General features: G+C 60.8%; 2 protein-coding genes across 2 annotated transcripts; one reads left to right on the top strand and one right to left on the bottom strand.

Annotated features, from left to right (window-relative positions):
• Positions 1-913: 913 nt before the first annotated feature.
• IDH2 (isocitrate dehydrogenase (NADP(+)) 2) lies at positions 914-4,044 on the top strand. The gene is made up of 10 exons (XM_029958822.1): positions 914-1,005; positions 1,396-1,561; positions 1,947-2,107; positions 2,193-2,336; positions 2,446-2,582; positions 2,689-2,840; positions 2,923-3,035; positions 3,123-3,220; positions 3,337-3,429; positions 3,723-4,044. Exons 1-10 carry the CDS (start codon positions 955-957, stop codon positions 3,808-3,810), a joined length of 1,203 nt encoding a protein of 400 aa, XP_029814682.1. The 5' UTR covers positions 914-954; the 3' UTR covers positions 3,811-4,044.
• Positions 4,045-4,770: 726 nt separating this feature from the next.
• On the bottom strand, positions 4,771-12,119 carry ZNF710 (zinc finger protein 710). The gene is given in 9 exon segments (XM_029958758.1): positions 4,771-5,572; positions 5,823-5,997; positions 6,449-6,640; positions 7,170-8,050; positions 8,053-8,155; positions 8,157-8,453; positions 8,455-8,498; positions 8,501-8,613; positions 12,112-12,119. Coding segments are annotated over 9 exon segments (1,986 nt in total). The 3' UTR covers positions 4,771-5,399.
• Between the last annotated feature and the right edge of the window lie 4,284 nt (positions 12,120-16,403).

Genomic DNA, 16,403 nt, shown 5'->3' on the forward strand with positions numbered 1-16,403 from the left:
CCTCGTGTCCTTGGGGCTGCGCTCGCCACGAGGGGGGTGAGCTCCACACCCACGGGGAGGCGAGTCGGATTCTTTTGCGGGCCGATGTCTGGAATTGGATCCGGATCCACGCTTGCTGACAGTCCCGGGGGGGGTGGTCTGCCGACCCACGCCGGGTTTTGTAGCTGGGTCTGGTCCCAGGGGATTTGGTCCCGGTTCCACGAGGGATTTTACAGATGAGTTTGGTCGCGGGGGAGTTTGGTCCCAGGGGGATTTGGTCCATGTTCCATGCCGCGTTTTGCACCTCCGCTTGTACCCGGTCGGAGCCTTGGGGTTCCGTTCCTGCTCCCAGACCCACACGGGGTTTTGCCGCCCGATTTGCCCCCCTGGAAGGTTCGCTCCAGCTCCCGCTCCAACTGCCGCTCCCAGCTCCACGTAGAGTTTTGCAGACTGTCAGCGCTCAGGTCCCGCCCAGGTGGGGGGGGTCACCTCTGGTCTGGGTCCCACGTGAGGTTTTACAGCCCGACCCGCAGCCAAGTTTGGCATCCAGAGGTATTTAGTCCCGGTCCAGGAGCCAGGCAGAGATTTGTACCCTGTTTTGTGCCTGGGCCTGGCTCCAGGGGGGTTGCACCAGGTCCTGGTTCTGGTCCTGGTCTCAGTCTCACCGGGGCATTGCAGCCCAGCTTGCACATGGGTCCCACCCCAAGGGGGATGTGCACCTGTCCCTGTCCCACTGCCATGGGGCATTTTGCACCCTGACCCCTGCCACAGCAGTGTTGGACCCACGAACTGGCCCGGACCCCAGCAGGGTTTGCCCCTGACCTGTAGCTGTTCCTGAGCTGGGGTGGCACCCGCAGGATGCCCTGGCCACACACCAGGGTGAGGAGCTGTGGGGCCAGGGGTGCACCCCTAACACCCTCCAGCTGCTCCCCAGATGCTGACAAGCGGATTAAGGTGGCCAACCCAGTGGTGGAGATGGATGGGGACGAGATGACGAGGATCATCTGGGCCTTCATCAAGGAGAAGGTGACGGGGTCCTGCCCTGGGAATGGGTGGGTGTGCTACAAGTGAAGCTGAGGAGGTTGTATGGGGAACAAGCGGTGCCTGTGCTGGTGTCCGTCTGTCCCTCCCACCTCTGTCCCTCTGTCCGCAGGAAGCAGGTGGTAAAATCAGCGCAGCTTCCGGAAGGCCTGGAAGTGAGAGGGTCCCAGGGAGGCAGGACTGTTCTGGGCGGGGAGGCCCATCCCACGCAAGGAGGCCCATCCCAGGCAGAGGGGATCATCCTGGCTGGGGGGGATGGTCCCTGGCAGGCAGCTGGGCTGTGCTGGGGTGGGTGCTGGGACTGGCTGTGCAAGGGTGCTGCTCCCCAGGCACCCCACACTGTCGCCCTGCTCTGATGCTCTCCCGGCCCCCCAGCTCATCCTGCCCAACGTGGATGTCCAGCTGAAGTACTTCGACCTGGGACTGCCACACCGGGACAAGACAGATGACCAAGTCACCATTGACTCGGCACTGGCCACCCAGAAGTACAGTGTGGCTGTCAAGTGTGCCACCATTACGCCTGACGAAGGCAGGGTGGAAGGTGGGCAGGGGTGAGGGGCCGAGTTCCCACCACAGTGTGGGGTGCTGGCAGCTCCATGGAATGCTGAGCCCCCTGTCTGTGTGCAGCCCCTCGGGGTCAGCAGTGCCTCCCCCCTGCCAGCTCAGGTTTCCGGTGGGCTGGGGGATGCACCATGCTCAGCGCTGTGCCTCCCTCCCCATCCTGGGGGGCTTGTGGGTGCTGTGGGGACCCCACGGGCATGGGGCTGGGGGACAAACTGCCCCATACCAGTCACAGTTCTGTGCTGGCTGTCCCACCCCTTGGCCAGCCCAGCACCTAGTCAGCCCACAGCACGGTGGAGTGGGGGCTGGCAGGGGCTGGGTTCTTCTGGGGGTCCTTGAGGGTCTCACCTCTGCATGTCTCACAGAGTTCAAGCTGAAGAAGATGTGGAAGAGCCCCAATGGCACCATTCGAAACATCCTGGGGGGGACGGTGTTCCGAGAGCCCATCATCTGCAAGAACATCCCCCGCCTGGTGCCCGGCTGGACCAAGCCCATCACCATCGGCCGCCATGCCCACGGCGACCAGGTGAGCCTGGTGCAGGGGCTGGTGGCGTGGGGATGTCCAGCAGCTCCTGTGGCCACTGCCTGATGCTCTGCCCGGCCCCCCACAGTACAAAGCCACTGACTTCGTGGTGAGCAAGTCTGGGACGTTCAAGATGGTCTTCACGCCGAAGGATGGCAGTGGGGCCAAGGAGTGGGAGGTGTTCAACTTCCCCGGTGGCGGCGTGGGCATGGGCATGTACAACACAGACGAGGTACCGGTGGGGCTGGAGGGGTCCCTGCGGGGCAGCGTGCCCTGCCACCCTGGGGAAGCTGCCAGGCGGGGGGTCAGGGTCCCAGGGGGTCTGTGCACTTCCCACGCAGTCCATCTCGGGCTTCGCGCACAGCTGCTTCCAGTACGCCATCCAGAAGAAGTGGCCACTCTACCTGAGCACCAAGAACACCATCCTCAAGGCCTATGACGGGCACTTCAAGGACATCTTCCAGGAGATCTTTGATAAGTATGGACCTGGGGGGGCTTGGGCTGCTGTGGGGGGTTGCCCAGGAGGGGCTGGCAGCAGGACCCACCTGGGGTGGACACAGTTGACCCCCGGCCTGGGCTCCCAGGCACTACAAGACTGAGTTTGACAAGCTGAAGATCTGGTACGAGCACCGGCTCATTGACGACATGGTCGCCCAGATGCTGAAATCCTCTGGCGGCTTCGTCTGGGCCTGCAAGAACTACGATGGGGATGTCCAGTCAGACATCCTGGCACAAGGTGGGGCAGTAGGAGAGGACAGGTGGGGTGGGCTGTGTGTGCTCACCCTCACAGAGCCACCCTGACCCCTGTCTTGCTGCAGGGTTCGGCTCCCTGGGGTTGATGACCTCTGTCCTGGTGTGTCCGGATGGGAAGACCATCGAGGCTGAGGCCGCCCACGGCACTGTCACCCGCCACTACCGGGAGCACCAGAAGGTGGGTGTGCTCTGCCGGCAGGCCCTGCCTGTGCCAGGCCCACAGTGCGGTGCCCACACCAGACAACTGACCGCTCTCTCCACGCAGGGACGACCCACCAGCACCAACCCCATTGCCAGCATCTTCGCCTGGACGCGTGGCCTGGAGCACCGGGGCAAGCTGGACAGTAACCCCGACCTCATCAAGTGAGCAGGGTGGGGTGGGGGTCCCTGGGGTGAGGGTCCCTGCCAGCAGCTGCCCCAGGCACAGCTGTGGCAGGGTCTGGTGCTGGCTGTGCTGGAGCTGCGGCTGCCACCCCCAGGTTTGCACAGACGCTGGAGAAGGTCTGTGTGGACACCGTGGAGGGCGGAACGATGACGAAGGATCTCGCCGGCTGCATCCACGGCCTCGCCAAGTACGGGTGACTCTGGGGGTGGAGCAGGGGGGAGGCAGCCGTCTGCACCAGGGCAACGTGGCTGCACGGGTGACCACAAGGGCGGGCTGTCCCCCCAGGGCAGCCACAAGGGCAGGCTGGCCCTGCGCAGTGGCCACAGGCAGCTGCTGGTCTCTGGAAAGTCCCTGAGGACTTGGGGTGTCTATTCGCAGCTGGTGGGGTTGGACAAGGGTCACATCTCACAACTCAGGGCCGTGCTGCCTGTGAGGGGAGGTGGGCAGGGATCCCCCCCCAACCCTTCTCTGTCCCCACAGTGTGAAGCTGAATGAGCACTTTGTGAACACCACAGACTTCCTCGACGCCATCAAGAACAACTTGGACAAGGCCCTGGGCAAGAAGTAGGGGGCAGGAGGCCCCTGCTGTTCCCAGGATGGATAGGGCAGGGAGGGGCCCAGTGCCACCCCCAGCTCCCTGACACTCCTCAGGAACAGATGAATCATTTTTATAAGCAGTTTTCTTATGAGTGTTTTTAAAGCCTTTGTAGCAGGAGTTGTAGGGCTGGGGGGGGTCTGTCCTGAACTGATTCATGTATTCCATAACTCTGTGGTGCCATTAAACACCTCCCCAGCCATGGCACATCATAGTAGCACAGCTCTGCAGTGTGGGCATGGGGGGCACAGGGAGTACCAGACCCCTCAGCTCAGCCTTGCCAGCCTGGAAGGTCGTGTGCCCCAGCATTTTGGCACTGGCTGAGGTAGCGTGTGGGGGTCCACACTGGCTAGGGGCACAGCCCTGCCATGCTGAGGAGAGGTCTGGGCTGGCCAAGGCTGTGGCCATCTCCATCCTGCCCCCAGGCTGGATGATGTTGCAGGGGAGGAGGTGGATGGCAAGGGTGGTAGGCACACTGCCTTGTGGGGAGGCTGAGTGGGGCCACCTCCAGAGCCAGCCCTGGGCTTCTGGGGATGGGGCACATGGTGCCCAGCCCCAGGGAGCACAGCCAAGGGCACAAAGTGGGTGGGGGGGTCAGCACAGGGGTCCCAAACCCTGTGCTCTGGCTGGACCCCAGGTCCTGATGTCTACCAGGACCCTCTCCAGCTCTGGGCTGATGTGGGTGCTGCCAACCCCAATCCCACAGTAAGGAGGGTACGGAGCCCAGATAGCAGTCCTGGACCCAGCATTGCCCCAGCTGCTTCCTCCCTAATCCCTGGGCATGGAGGAGGCAAACCCCCACCTCTGCCCAAGCGAGAACCTTTTCCTGAACCCTAGAGCAGCTGAGGGGCAAGGAGGGGGTGCCAGTTTGTTCTCAGGCCCCCGCAGCCCCCCCGGCTCCCAGCACAGACCACACAGCTTACACGGGTTTACAAAGCACATTGGTTGAAGGGAACTGAACTCGGTGAAAAGATAAATCCAACCACGCGGCACATCTGAAAAAAATAAATTACTTTCAAAATACCATCATTTGCTGGGGCTGGGCTGGGTTTGCCTCCCCTGGATATGCCGCTGGCTGCAGCTTTGGACCCCGAGCTGTGGGCACCGACTGCGCCCTGAGCTTCTATGAAAATACTCTGTTCTGTGCCCCAGAGCCTGGCACAGGGAGCCCCAGGGCGAGCAGGAGGGCACACCCACCTCCTCCCACAGGCAGGGGCTTCTGCCCCCTGGGGAGCCCGGGGGGAGCTCCAGCACACCCGAGGGGGGACCCAGGAGGTAGAATAGTTAGTGATGCTCATCATCTTGCCCCACTGTGGCCCCTTCCACCCTTACCCATTCAGTGATTTTCTGGGTTGTGCCTCCCCTGCCCGCAGTTTCAAGTCACCGGGCGTGGGGCGCGGGCAGGGGGGCAGCAGTGGAGCCACGGCAGGTCCGGCAAAGGCTTCTGGACATCCCTGTGTTCTCCAACCCCAGCAGGAGCACCACCTCCAGTTCTAGGGGTTCTGGCTGGATGCCGCAGCCCCTCTCACCCTGCCAAGCCCCCACAGCCCTGCCAGCCCCGGCTACAACATGTTGTAGTACGCCATCTCCTTCATGGCCTGCTCGGCCAGCGCGTGCTCGTCCGGGGGGTTGCCCACTGCCCCGTAGCTGTAAGAGTTCTCCTCCTCAAAGTCGTCCATCTCCTGCTGCCCATCCAGCTCGGCGTGGTCGGGCCCGGCCAGCTCCATCATGGCATCTAGGAGTCAGCACAGGGACACTCGGTGACAGACCTGTGGGGAGGGCTGGGCCAGCAGCTCCCCCCTCCCTGGGTTTGGAGCTCGAAGCTCCCTGGGAGCCCTAGCCCTGCTCAATCCAGGCCACTCGTGGGGGCAGCCCTTGGGTGAGGAGACATGAACTTGCCACAGCTGCCACAACACAGCCCAGCTCCCGAAGCCACTGGCACTGCTGGGGGCAGCCACAGTGCCCAGTCCGCACTGGGGACCCACCTTGGCTGTCCAGGCTGATGTCCATCACCCCATGCTTGACCTTCATGTGCCGGCTGAGGTTGCCCTTCAGGTTGAACTTGCTGGAGCAGTAGGGACACTTGAAGGGCTTGCTGCCAGCGTGCAGGTGCATGTGCCCCAGCAGGTTGTACATGCGGTTGAAGGACTTCCCACAGACCTGCCAGCAGCATGCCCATGGTCAGCCGGGGCTCCCCAGCACGGGGGGCACCCCCAGAGCTGCCAAGGGCTCTGCAGAGCAGACCTTGCCCCAAAGGTTCCCCATGGCTCCCTCCAAGAGTAAAGGGGCTGCTGCCCCCCTGGGGTCCCTAGTGGCTCCTGCCACATGCCCTCCTCCCCCTCTGTGTGGGGGGCTTGAGGATGCAGTGCTGGCGCTGGGAGCTCCAGAGCATCCAACACTGATCAGAGAGAGGCAGTGGTTGTCCTTCCATCAGCAGCACTGCTCCCACCACAGCTTGGAGCAGATATTCCATGCCGAAGCAAGCAGGGGAGGCATCACAAATCTGCTTCCAGTGCTCGAAAGCTCAGCCTGGCCAGATTCCCAGGGGCATTGCACAAAAGGACCATTCTCCCCCTCCCTGGCTCTGCCAGCCCCCCAGTCCCGCCGGTACCTTGCACTTGAATGGCTTCACAGGCGAGTGCACGATCATGTGGGTCTTGAGCGTCTGCTTCTGCACGAAGGTCTTGAAGCAGATGTGGCACTGGTAGGGGCGGACACTGGTGTGGATCAGCATGTGCCGCTTCATGTTGGCCTGGAGCGTGAACTCCCGCCCGCACACCTCGCACTTGAACTCCTTCACACCCTGCCGGGGTGGGAGAGCTGTGGACAGGGGCTTGACAAGACCCCCAGGTGCCGGGGGCACATGGGCAGTGCTGGGCATGGAGCGGGGACACCATGGGTGAGGGATGGGCTCCTTGTGCTGAGAGCATGGCCCAGCCGGAGCCCAGCAGCATGCAGGGGCTGTGGGTGGGGGCTGGACAGGCTCTGTCCCAGCTCTGGTCTGTGGCTCAGCTCCATGAAAGAACCTCTGGAAAAGGGCAAATCCCCACTTACAGCCCACCCAGAGGGCCTGTGGCAACTCCTGGCCGGGGTCCCCCTGGGTCACCCTGCAGTAGGTCTGAAACTCCCTCCCCAAGGATGGGAATACACAGAAGGACAGAGGCTGGGTCCCAGGGACCCCAGCAACACCAGCCACAGGTGCCACTGCCCACTCACCACCCATCTCCTCCCAGGCCTGGCCAGGGCTGCAGGACATTGGGACACCCCTCTCCCCCAGCACCCGCATCTAGAGCACGGCAAGGGCAGCACCCCTGGGGATCCCCAGGCCCTACCTTGTGCGTGAGCGAGTGCTGCTTGAGGTGGTGGATCTGGCTGAACTCCATCCCACACTCTGTGCAGACAAAGGGCCGGACGTTCTGGTGCTTCAGCATGTGGTTCTGCAGCTGGCTGCGGTAGTGGAAGGATTTGCTGCACTCCAGGCACTGGTAGAGCGTGGGGCCCTGGTGTGTGGCCAGGTGTCGCTTCAGCTGGGTGAGCGTGGAGAAGTCCAGCCCGCACTCCACGCACACGTGGCAGCGCCCACTCTCGTGCTTCACCTCGTGCGCCTTCAGCTCGCTGGGGTAGGCAAAGCCACGGCCACAGAAGCGGCAGCTGTAGGGCTTGATGTCAGTGTGCAGCAGCATGTGCCGCTTCAGGTGGCTGGTCTGGGTGAAAGCTTTGCTGCACACCCCACACTTGTGGGGCCGCGTGCCCTGGTGGGTCAGCAGGTGGGTCTGCAGGTGGCTGGGCTGCTTGAACAGCTTGTTGCAGTGTGGGCAGGAGTGGGGCTTGATGCCATTGTGGCCCAGGATGTGGGTCACCAGGTTGTACTTGGAGGTGTAGGACTTCTCGCACATGCGGCACTGCCAGCGCTTCTGGCGGTCCCCGGCCTCCACCAGGTAGGAGTCGTCGATCTGCACGTTTATGTCCAGCCGGTCCAGCTGCGCCTTCCTGCTGCGCTCGCTGGTGCCACCGGCCACCTCTGCCTCCAGCTCCCCTGGCTCCTGCCAGCCACAGCCCTGCTCGCTCTTCCCCTGCTCGGGGTCCCCCGGCGCGGGGGCCTCCCACCTCACCAGGGGACGGGGCGCCCGCCTCGAACGTGCCTGTGGTCCGCAGGCCCCGGCGGGGCCGCCGTCTGGGTCACCGCCCCGCGGCACAGCTCGGTGCCTCACAGCTCCCGGTGCCGGCCGCAGTGCGCGCAGCGCCGGGGCTTCCTGCTGAAGGTGCCCAGGTCGATCATCTTCATGGCACCGCTATGCACTGCCCGGCTCCTGGCCGGCCTCTGGGGCTGGGGCGGGTGGCCTCGGCTGGCCTCTCGCTTCCTCGTCCCCGGGGACAGACGTGTCGTATGACGTTTCTGCTGCCACCTCTGCCTTCTCACTCTTGACCTTGGGCACCAGCCTCACAGGTGGCCGCTTCCTCCTCCGGGCGTGCTTCTCCAGGGAGAACTCTGCTTCCAGGGTGTCCTCATCCTGCCCATCCCCGGGCACCTGCTCCTCGCCCTCGGGCTCCCCAGGCTCTGCCGTGGGGGGGGGGGGGGGTTTGCTCCGGGTCAGCTCCCCGGCCAGCCCCGGTAATGAAGCCGGCGGGGGTGATGGTGGCTCCAAGCAGTTCATTATCGACACAGGCCCAGGATGGGCAGCCTGTGCAGGGACCAGCACCACCACCAGGGCATCGTCTGCGTCCCGCACTCGTGTAAACCGATCATGCTCTCGCCACTGGCCTACGCCGTCATGGCTGGGGAGGGAGAGACACGGCCGTGAGCCCCAGCACCCCACACACAGACACTGTGCTGTGAGGGGCTCATTCCAGCCATCACCACTTTCCTTAGCACCATCCCCAGTGAACCCCAGACCAAAGTGGGTGATGCCAGTGCGGGTGCCCAGCACCACATGTCCTCTCTGGCCAGACTATCAGTCACCGAGGCTGGGGTCTGGCTCCTTGCATGCCCTCGAGCTCCTGGCAGTGACTCCGAGGGACAGGTGCCCACACAATTTGGGGACCAATCACAGCTGAGCGTGGCTCTGTGCTCTGGCAGAAGTGAGCAGGAGCAGCAGCAGCACAGTAAGCATGAGGGATGGAGCCCAGACCCACTGGGACCACCAGGACATGGTCAGCCCGCCCAGCAGCAGGCAAGAGGCTCGCTGGGCTCATCACTGGTGCCTGGCACACTCACCCCAGGGGTGCCAGCACCACCACAGCATGGTGGGCAGCACAGGGCCCACAGGGTCCCCCGACCCCCCTCAGCAGTCAGCAAGGACAGGCAGGGTTGTGCCTGGAGAGCCGCCGCTTCCTCCCACTGAAGAGCATTCTCCTAAATACAATTATTTCTGCAGCTACAACAAAGAGAAATTCTGCGGGGGAGGTAAAACAGGGATAAAACTCTGAGCCAGATCCTGTCGCAGTCCCAGGAGGACCTGCCCAGTGTGAGGGAATCCTGGGATGAACAGCTCTGGAGTGGGGAAACCCTGCTGTGCCCAGATGTCATCCCCACAGCCAGGTCAGCTGCAGGGACACGAGTGTGGCCAGGGACATCGGCCTCTCCACTGCAGGCAGCTGTCTGCTCCTGCCAGTCCCTTCATGGCCCTGGGAGATGCCCACCTGAACAGCAGCCACAGCGCACAGGATGGGATGGGGAAGGGGATGGGATGATGACGGGGAAGGGGAGAACAGGAAGAGACAGAGAAAGGGAGCGATGCCAACGGCGGGGGTCTGCTGCCCATGGACACCCAGGGTAGGGGGGCCCTCCTCAGTCCCCTCTTGTCTTCTGGGCCACCATGGCACCGGCACTGGGCACAGCGCCAGCGACTCGGCCCACGGTCAGACACACCCAGCGAGAGGACCCTGCCCAGGCCTGAGCTGCCAGGGGGATACTGGGGGGAGGTGGGAGGAAGGTCTCAGCCAAGCACCTCTGTCTGCCCGGGCACCCTGGAGAGGCAGCGGGGAGGGATCAGGGGCGGGGGGCAGGAATGGAGGGGAGGGGCGGCTTCAGGCTGCAGGGAGGAGATGGAGAGGAAGAGGATGGGGGGAGGATGAGTGCGGAGGCAGCGAAACAAAGCAAGGAGCGGGGGAGGGCGGTGGCAGGAAGAAGAGGAGGGGTGGGAGGAAGAAGAGGGAGCAGCCAGGGAGAGCATGCACAGTACAGCCCTGGGGCCCCACCCCGCCAGACGGGACCCCCTTTCCCGTGGGGCTCCATGGGGGACCTGCACTGCCCATTGCAGGCAGGGGAGAAGGGACATGGGAGAGGGGTCCCAGCTGCTCTCCCCATGCCCCTGGCACGGTGGAGGGACACTGGGCTCCCAGCACAGTGCCAGGTCTTTGTCCCCCAAAACGAGCACCACGAGAGGAGGGAGCTGCAAGACTGACACACTCACATGTCCCACAGACCAGTACCCGGGGGTCTTACCACCCCAAGCCAGGGGCTTTAGGGGAAAGTAAATGCGGATTCTTTCCACAGGGGATGAGCTCTGCTTCTCAGCAGGAAAACCAGAGCCTTGTGCTGCACAAACCTCATGCACTTGTCTCCATTGGACACAGGAGCCCTGGGACACGGGATAGAAGCTCTGCTGTCTGAGGCCACAGCGCTCCAGAGCTGCAGCTGCACAAACACCACACGGGGAAGCGGGAACAGGGCAGAGGCAGCTGTTTCACTTCCCGCTCTCACTTCCCTGTTCATGCCTCGGGACTTGCCCAGCCGGCTGGAAACACCGTTTCCCAATACACTGGCAAGTGAGGTGGGGTCACATACTTCAGCTCCCCCAGGAAACCCTCAAGGCTCCAGAGTGCAGAGCACTGCTGGCACCTCTGTGCTTCAAGGGAGCTACTTCCAGCCTTGCTCAAGCTGCTAAAGGAGAAGTGCTGGGTCCACTGCTGTGACAGAGCACAGTCCTGTCCTGCCATGGCTGGTCCCCCAGAGCAGTCGGTTCAGTGAAGCAGGATGATGCCTGGGGCTGGAGCATGCAGAGCTCCTGGACACTGCACAGACTCCTGTCCCAGTGCTGACCCCAGCAGTGACGTGAGCAACTTCTCCAACTCCTCTTCCTCCCCAGCCCAGACCTCCAGACCCTTCCTGGGGCTGGACCTGCAGGCTTTCACCCACTGAACTTGGGGTCCCTGCCCAGTGCCACCGCTGGGAACCAAACCCTCCTCCAGGCTTAATAACTTTTAGTTTTCAAGTCCAGCCCTTTGGTCCAGGCTCAGGTCCCTCCAGCTCATTTCCCAACGCAGACCCTTGCCCATCCATCCCTTTCCCACATGGGGGTCACACAGATACACTTGCCAGAGTCCCCTCCACCAGTGGTGAGTGCCGAGCTCTCAGTCCCCTTGTCCTCCTCTCCTGGCTGCCGCTCTCTGCTCTCTGACACCACGGGACAGATGCTCCCTGGACCAGCAGCAGTGGCTGCTGTCCCTGATCCTTTGGGGTTGTGAAATTTGGGTTTCTTTCACCACGTCTCCTCCCACTGTGAGGTTTAGTCTCAGTGCAATCTCCTCTCTCCTCCCATCTTTCTCAACACATCTGGGAAGAGCCGTGTTCTGCCCTGGCACATCTGTAGTCCCTGCCCTCCCTGACCCTGGCTGCCCCCCTCAGAGCCTCCACCAGCTCCTCACTCACCTCCCAGTCAGTTAGGGTTTTTTCATGGCTTTCACTTCCTTGTGTTAGTTTATTTTCCTCCCTTGCTGCATCATCAACCCCCCAAATATTCACCCAGGTCCCTCTGGCAGCAAAGTCTGCCCAACAGGCTCCTCACCCCAGCACATTCCTTGCTGGATTCCAGATTCTTCAGCCACCAGACTAAGAGTTGTCTGTCCCTGGACACTTTTCCCTTCCCTTTGCTGTTTTACTTCCCTCAGTTTCACCCACCTGCCCCATCACCTGTGCCACTGTCCCATCCAGCCCCTCTGCCAGCACTACTGCTCCAGAGATGAGACCCTGATAAATCCTAAACTGAGCAGCCTAAAAACATTACATCTGATCAATGGAAGCCTCACCTGTGCACCCACGGGTTTACCTGCAACACCTGAGACCCATCAGGTCCCCAACAGGGCACCCTGAGCTAAAGGACCACCCAATCCCATGGAGCTGTTCCCTGGGAGCAGCTCTGGGAGGAACCATGGCCCTGGCTGCCCCCAACAGCCCCCACTGCGGCATTAGTGACTAAAGATCCCTGTTTTCTACCTGGCTCCATTCCCTGCCTCCCCCACCAGCCCAGAGGCCAGCAGCACTCACCTCCTCACCCAGCCATTCCGGCAGGGAAGGGAGTCCCAGGTACCCAAAATACAAAGGATTTGGGGAATTTACCTCTCACAGCTGTCCCAAGAAGCAGTAACCCCCACCAGTGATGCAGGAGCCCTCCCTGCTGCCACTGCTCCCTCTTATCTCAGTTCCATCAGGGTAAGCACAGGCACTGCAGCAGGTGCCAGAGCCCAGCTGGTACCAGCAGCAGATTATCCCACCTGGCTCCCTGCATGGGCTCAAGGGCTGCCTGACAAACCCGGGGTCATGTGAGGAGGACATTTGGGGCTTGTTCCTGGCTGTCCCCTTCGCAGGACCCCCATTGTGGGACAGGTATTGCAGGACCCCTTTGCAGGAATCCTCACTACAGCACCCCCTTCGCAGGAGTCCTTTGTGGGAACCCCATCGTAGGTCCCCCACGTGGGATCCTTTGCAGGACCCATTGTGGGGACCCCATTGCAGGACATCCTTTGCAGGATTCCTATTTCAGGTCCCCAGTGTGGGACCTCCATTTCAGGACCCTTTGCAGAACTCCCTTACAAGACCCTCTGCAGGACCCCTCTGTAGACCCCCTGCTGCTGGTGCCTGGGGGTCCTGAGAGGTTCCCAGGGGGCAGACGCAGCAGTGCAAGCCCCAGGTGAAGCTCCTGGGGCACTGGGGTTGAGCCCCAGCCAAACTGGGGCTCAGGGTGAGGAGGGACCCTGGGCATGGGGGGTCTCCTTGGAGGAGGGGGTGCTAGAACTTTTCAACACTTTTTACCAGAAAATAGCTGATCTGATATTTGTGAGAAAACCTTTGATTTTATTTTCCTTCCTTTCTCAAAAGCAGCTTTCATTTAAATTTAATAAAGGGGAAAGCAGGCTTTCATCTTGCCTGTGGATTTCACATAAAGCTGCTCAAACCCTTACAATTCCAAACAGAATAATGTTGTTTTCCTGAAAATCACAACAACTAAAATTATTCCTAAACCCGACCCAGTGTGTCTGTCCTGCACCAGTCTGAGGATTTGGGGTTCACCTTGGCTTCACTGCCCAGCCCTGGCTCTGTGCTGGTGGCACGTGCAGAGCAGCTCTGGCTGCCATGGCAGATGTGACACCAGCACTTCTTGCCCCAGAACTGACCCCCAGCACAGAGGAACTGCTGTAAAAACGAGTCAAAGCTCAGTGAAAAGGGCAGGAGCTGTGCAGGGCCAGGTACTGCTGCCACTGAAAGCAAACATGTTTAAATTCAGTTGGTGTGTCCAGATAGATACGGTCAAACTACATTTTAAAAGGAAAACTTTTGTTTTAAGGAAAGCTTCTCTAGAAAAAAGAAACCTCTACGGACTGCCAGTGGATCAGAGAGCAGTGGACACGAATCACGTGTGTCACTGGAGGGGTTCTGGGTGGAGGAAGCATCGTCTTTAGAGGCTTTGGCTTCACAAAACAAGGGACATAACCCGGGATTTGCAGCGGGATGTTGATAACGTTTCTAGTAAGAGCAGGTGGAAAACCAAGTGAGGCAAAGTGAGGACCTGGGGTCCATGGGACAGATGAAAGCTTGGGGAGGAGTGGCCCCATGTTGTCAGAGCATGTCAAACCCTCCAGAGCTGCTCCATGGGGGCTTCCTCTGAACATATTCCATGGAACTGGAGGATTCTCACCCAGACCACTCATGTCCATCAGTCAGAAGCAAATATTTACCCCTTTGAAGCCACCTGGTTATTGGCAAACTCTGACTGAGAGGGAAAAGGGAATGGCTTTCAAATAACCAGAAGTTACCGGTGCTGCAGAACAAAGGTGTGTGGAGCATGAAGCTGCCTGGTTCCCCCATCACCAGCCAGGGATGTGGGATCCACCCACGGGAGCTGGGGTGAGAGGGTCAGGCCGGGGGCAGCAGCAGGTGCTGTGGCTGCTCACTGTAGAGGGACAGAGCTGCCATCCCAAATGCTCTTCCCAGCACAAAGACTCCCATGCTGAGCTGGGACATCCCTTTCCTGCTTCCCATTCTGCTGGGAATCCATTTTTTTCTCCTTCTCAGACTGAGACTCCATCTCTCTGCTCCTCCAGCCAGCCAGCCTCCATCCCTCTTTTCCTCCAGCTTTCGCTCCTCCAGCCCTCCAGCCTCCAACTCTCCATCCCTCACTCCTCCATTCCTCTGTTCCTCTATTCCTCTGCTCTTTCATCCCTCCACCCCTCCCTCCTGCGAACCTCCATCCCTCTGCTCCTCAATCCCTTGTTCCCCACCCCCAGCATCCTCTGCTCCTCCATCCCTCCATTGCTCCCTCATTCTTCTCGTTTCCCTGGCAACACCCATCTCGAGCCGAGATCTGTCCCCTCTCTCCCTCTTATCTTTCTCCTCTCTCTTTCATCTCTCTCCTAATCTCCCTCTCCATTTCGAACCTCTGTCCTTTGCTTCCTTTCTCTCTCTCTCCCTTTTCATCTCCTCTGATGCCTTCTCTATCTCAGGTTTACAATTATTTGAATCTCACTTTAAATAAATGATCTATTTAATTAACCACTGGGCCCTGGCCCCGCTCCTGCCCAGCACGGGACCCCTGCCTGCACCACGAAGTGCCCCTTGGCTGAGGACAACAGTGACTGTGCCCTGCCATCCCTCCTCCAGCTCCTGTCCGACAGCAGGGAGCAGAATTCAGGATCAGGCACCTGCACCCTTCCACCACATCCTGCCCTGGAGGGCAGGCGAGGGGTCCCTGCTTGGCGGGGTCATTGCACCCCCCAGAGCCGTGGTTTTAAGACAGAGGAGCACCCCAGGCATGCCCTGCACTGCCTCCACTGCAGGACACGGCTGCTGAGCCCCAGCCTCCAGCCCCCTCTTGTTCAGACCAGGCTTTTCCCAAAAGAAGTTGGGCCAGGTGATCCTTGCCTGAGGTCCCTCCAAACCTGGGATTCCAGTGACTCTCTGATCCTAACACAGCCAGCACAGAAGCTGGTGGCTCCTGTGCCATAGATCAGCCTCAATGTCTATGTCCTTTCAAAACAACCAGAGGAGACTAAAATTCACAGGGAAAAGTTGTTTCCTGAAAACCAGAGTCCTGCCTGCATCTGTTTGGTCATGGGGGTGATGGAAAGATGGATGGAGGACAGGCTGCTCCAGGCTCTGGGGCTGGTGGGAAGAAGCAAGGAGCCTGGCTCTGGCTCAGGGTCACTTCCAGGGGACCCCTGTGTTGTGGCACAGCCAAGAGCCCAGCAGAGCAGGTCCATGGCCACCAGTGCTGTCCCTGCTCCAGGGAGGTCTCCTTGGGGAACTGCTGCTCAGGATGGGCTGAGCCAGAGCAAACGCTGGAGCCAGGGAGTGGAAAACCTGCACTCCATGAGCAGCCAAAAGCGCATCAAAACTGCACCAAAGGTGCACCAAAACCACACCAAAGCCACTGAGGGTTCATGCCTGGAGCAGCACCCAGGCTGGGAACATTCTGGGAGGAGGATTCTCCTCGCCCCCACCACTGCCTTCCTGAGGAGCTCCTGTTGCTGTGCCACATGGCACAACAACATCTCTCCATCAGACCAAACCCATCCTGCTTCAGCCCTGATTTTCCAGCCCTTTTGCCCTCACAGCCTTTCCCAGAACACCGTGCTGGGCTGCCAGGACAACTGTGACAGCAAGCTGAGCTGCTGGTAGCACCTGGAGCAGTGATGTGGGGACCAGCCTCATGCTGCTGAGTGAGGGGTTTCCTTAGACCCACTGGAATCACTGTGGCTTTATGGACATGGATGAGACCCTTCCTGCCATTCCTCTGTGGAAAGGACCAAACCTCAGCCCCTTGTGTCCCTCAGACCGAGTGCAGGGAGTGTCCATGGGCAATGTCCACCCTGGGCACCCAGCACCGTTCTGTCCCGGCACATCCCACGTTTCCCCATGGACTCCTTGTGTGAGCCCCTTGTTCCCCTCTGGAACAAACATGGCCTGTCCACCCCCATCCATGTGCTGTGCAGGTATGTGCTGCAGTGGAGAGCTCCAGGATCTGCCTTTAGAGCTTATGGTCACGTCATCCCTAAAAATGCTGCCACCCAGGAGCCCCAGCAGCAGGAAGAGCCTTTAAATCAGGTAACTGGTGTGGGGGGAGCCGAGGGAGAGGGGCTGCTCTTGTCCAGACCCCCTCTGGCAGCAGGAGCACCCACAGCCCAGCCAAGGCAGCACCGACCTCTGACCCCCTGGTGCTTTGGGGGCTTTGTCAGCAGTTTGGGACCAGCAGTGTGTGTGGCACAGTGAGAGCAGGGAGGACTCCCAGCCCTGCTGCTGTCCCAGCCTGGCTTCAAAGGCTTCACACAGAACCCTCGCTCTGCCTTGGAAA

This window comes from Manacus vitellinus, unplaced genomic scaffold, assembly GCF_001715985.3.
Source record: "Manacus vitellinus isolate BGI_N305 unplaced genomic scaffold, ASM171598v3 scaffold_16_pilon, whole genome shotgun sequence".
Taxonomy (NCBI): domain Eukaryota; kingdom Metazoa; phylum Chordata; class Aves; order Passeriformes; family Pipridae; genus Manacus; species Manacus vitellinus.